Below are 3,334 nucleotides of genomic sequence, written 5' to 3'. Positions count from 1 at the left end.
TACTCAGGATAATCTCCTTTGTTTTGAAAGCAGGGCTGTATATTAATGCGGTAAAGCCCCTAATTCTGGGTAAATAAACAGAACGAGAGCCCCGCTCAATAACTGCCGAGACGTGCTGTCCATCATGACCCTGTGCGATCACCGTAACCACTTTCCTGTGGGGACGAGGTGGTTGGAGTCTGGTCGTTTGGGCTGCATTTTCTGCGTGAAGTGCTAACCTTGAAGCAGCCTCTCTGCGCGGCCAGAGATTTATGGCCGTTTCCTCTGCGGAGCGGCACGCGAGGGGCCGGATTAGTGGGGGAATATTCACGGGACATAAAACCTGCAGCATTTTTTTTTAAAGTCTCCCCTGGTGACCAGTGGCCAGAGAGCAGCACTCAGAGACATCAGTGTGCATTAGCGGTTAGCGTAGCATTGTTTTTTTTTTTTTAACTAAGAGCATGTGATGTTATTCAGAGAAGACAATGGAGGAAAAGCTACAAATAAACACTTAAAAAAGCCAGCCATTTATAGAGCTAGGATTCCAGGGTAATCATATTTAAGATTTACAGGAATAGGAAAACAAAAGATATCCCATGGAACTGAAGTGTTTGTTGAAGCGATTAGACCATCTGCGTACTGTACATGAGTATTTCTATTTGTATGTGTGTGTATGTGTGTGTGTGTGTGTGTGTGTGTGTGTGTGTGTGTGTGTGTGTGTGTGTGTGTGTGTGTGTGTGTGTGTGTGTAAGAGACCGAGTGCAGGGCTTTCATGCCACAGTGGCCTCCCACCACACTCACCAGCTGTTCACTAAAGCCCTGAACCCTGCGTCACTTTCCTGCATCCAGATGCTGCTCTTACACAACCGCCTTTTCTGATTGGTCAGCATCAAAACTGGAGCAGTAACTGACACAATACACACGCACACACATGCACACACACACACACACACACACAAACACACACACACAGGTAATGCAGGACACGTCTCATTTGACTTGTGCACTCATAGTAAAAAAAGCTTGCATACACCTGGTCTTCAACAAAACCACTCAGACACACAAGATTCAGTGTGCTTCAAAGAGCAAATCTGGTTTACATTTCTTTATAAAAGCACTAATATAGTGAGTGCCCATCCGACACACACACACACACACACACACACACACACACAATACACCCTTTCACCCACATGCGTCTGAGTAATGGATCAAATAAATGGCTCTGTGCCCTACGCAGTCTCTCCCCACAAAGGGAGGCGAGGCATCTGTTTAAATGACACAGTGGAGCGTGGCAGAGGAATACCTCACAGGTGACGTGCGGACATTACAGCTCAGTCCCTTGACAAATGCCGCGCCTCCCCCACCCCTCTCCTGACGACTCCACTGGGGGAGACAAATGCTCTGTTGCTCCGCGCTCACAGAGCCGAGAGAGAGAGAGAGAGAGAGAAACAGAGAGAGAGAGAGAGAGAGAGAAACAGAGAGAGAGAGAGAGAGAGAGAAACAGAGAGAGAGAGAGTGTGTGAGAGTGAGAGAGAGAGAAAGAGAGAGAGAGAGAGAGAGAGACGGAGCTGCCTTAACTACTAGGGCTGTAGGAGGAATTTCAAATGCACTGATTTCCATATTTGATCAATCCCTTTCACCACCAGAGAGCCTGTGGTTTTAGTTGGGTTGATGGTGATGGTGATTGGAATGCAAGTATACAAGCCAAACACCACATGCCGTGCCAAGTTTCCTTCACTTAGTCATTCTCCAAATGCAGTTACAGACTTCAGACTTTTGTGGGGAAGTTCTGTGAATTTGGACCTCCAAGGTCACCACAGTCATCTGTCATGAAGTCTCACCCCTTAATTACAGTCTAAATACTCAACGCTCAAGGCTTTAAAAGCGAAGCATGAATGAAACTTCTACTGGAGAAAAGACATTTCTCCAAATTGCTCCACACAAAGAAATTTCCCCTCATTTAACTAAAGATGAGCTCCCAGGGACTCAGAAAACAACCCCCAAGCTGCTGAGAGGCATCTCTCCAGAGGTGGCCCTATTCACCCTGCCTCTCCCTGTAGGGACATCCCTATTAGGGAGTAATGATGGATCAATCACTGCATCTCGCTCCCCAGTGGGGAGTCATGCACAGCAGTGTGCTAGCGGTGGGAGAAACATTTCATGATTTCTTTATTAAGCCTGAGGTCTTACACAAAGAAGCCGGGGCTGGCAAGAGGAGCATGAGGAGGGAGTGAAAAGCCCGTCCCCGATGGAGCAGAGTGGCAAGAGTGCTCCACAAAAAGCCTGTTATCGGAGTGTTATGAAGTAAAACCTTCAGATTTGTCTACTAGAAAATGCAAGAAATTTCACTGCTACTCTCAGAGATACCACACGACACTGTTTCTTAACCGAACAGCCAATCAGCCAATGAACATGTACATTTGTGTTCTAGAAGCACTAGTAGAGTGTGTTTAAACTCAAGTCCTCTGGATTTTAAAAGAACTCATTTGCTTCCAAAACATGGAGAGGAAACAACAACAGCATACTATTATAATGCCTTTCTAAGTACCCAAAGTGCTTTACAGTGAATGCGGGGGGGGGGTAGATGACGTACCTGCCACACTGGTGGAAACGTTGACCTGTGTGTAGAAACGCTTGTTGGGCAGCAACTCCGAGACGCCGTTCAGGGCCTCCACGGTGAAGGTGTAGTTGGCGTTGGGCAGCAGGTTGACCACAGTGACTGTGCGCTCCGTCAGGCCGCTCTGCTGGGGCACGAAGCCCACGCTGGGGCCGCACGGCTCGCACTGGGTGTCTGTGCCGCCGGAGCGCGCGGTCGCCGCTGTCGCCGCTGACGCCGATGCCGGCAAAGCCGCCGCCATGCGTACACAGCGCCTGCAGCCCACGCTGTAGGTCAGGTCACCTCGGCCGCCCGTGTCACTAGGCGCCGCCCACTCCAGAATGAGGGTGGACTGCTTGAGGGTGTAGACCAGGTTCCTTGGTGGAGAGGGGGGGCCTGAGAGAGAGAGAGTGAGAGATAGAGAGAGCAAGAGAGAGAGAGAGAACGAGAGAGAGTGAGAGAGAGAGAGAGACATAAAAAACCAAGCTGTAACACATCACTCACTGCCTGTTTACTTGAAGAGGGGAAAAAAACATTGTGTTGCGCTTTGTGTACTGCCGCCTGCATGTTTTCGAAGCGACTGAGTGCTACTCTCTATCTATGAGATCAGGCTGAGTGGCGTCTTGTTGTGTAGCACTACAGACTGAAGGCTCCCTCTTTTGGGGAAGAGCTCATTCAGCTGCATAGCAACAGTTGTGAGTGCTGTTGCTGTCACTTGGTTCATACTACATTGTTTTGCCGGGATTCATTTAAGTT

At 48.9% G+C, this 3,334-nt stretch overlaps 1 protein-coding gene across 2 annotated transcripts in view; it reads right to left on the bottom strand.

The window, feature by feature from the left end:
* The window catches only part of LOC121695971 (ephrin type-A receptor 7-like), a 111,837-nt gene that overhangs the window by 37,834 nt on the left and 70,669 nt on the right, over nt 1-3,334 (bottom strand). For both annotated transcript variants that reach the window (XM_042077234.1, XM_042077235.1), the window contains exon 5: nt 2,576-2,974. In XM_042077234.1, coding sequence (XP_041933168.1) covers nt 2,576-2,974 — 399 coding nt within the window. The remainder of the gene's footprint in view (nt 1-2,575; nt 2,975-3,334) is intronic.

Source organism: Alosa sapidissima, chromosome 21, assembly GCF_018492685.1.
Source record: "Alosa sapidissima isolate fAloSap1 chromosome 21, fAloSap1.pri, whole genome shotgun sequence".
NCBI lineage: Eukaryota > Metazoa > Chordata > Actinopteri > Clupeiformes > Clupeidae > Alosa > Alosa sapidissima.
Note: the sequence above shows the minus strand (reverse complement) of the source record. Positions and strands in the feature narration are given on the sequence as shown.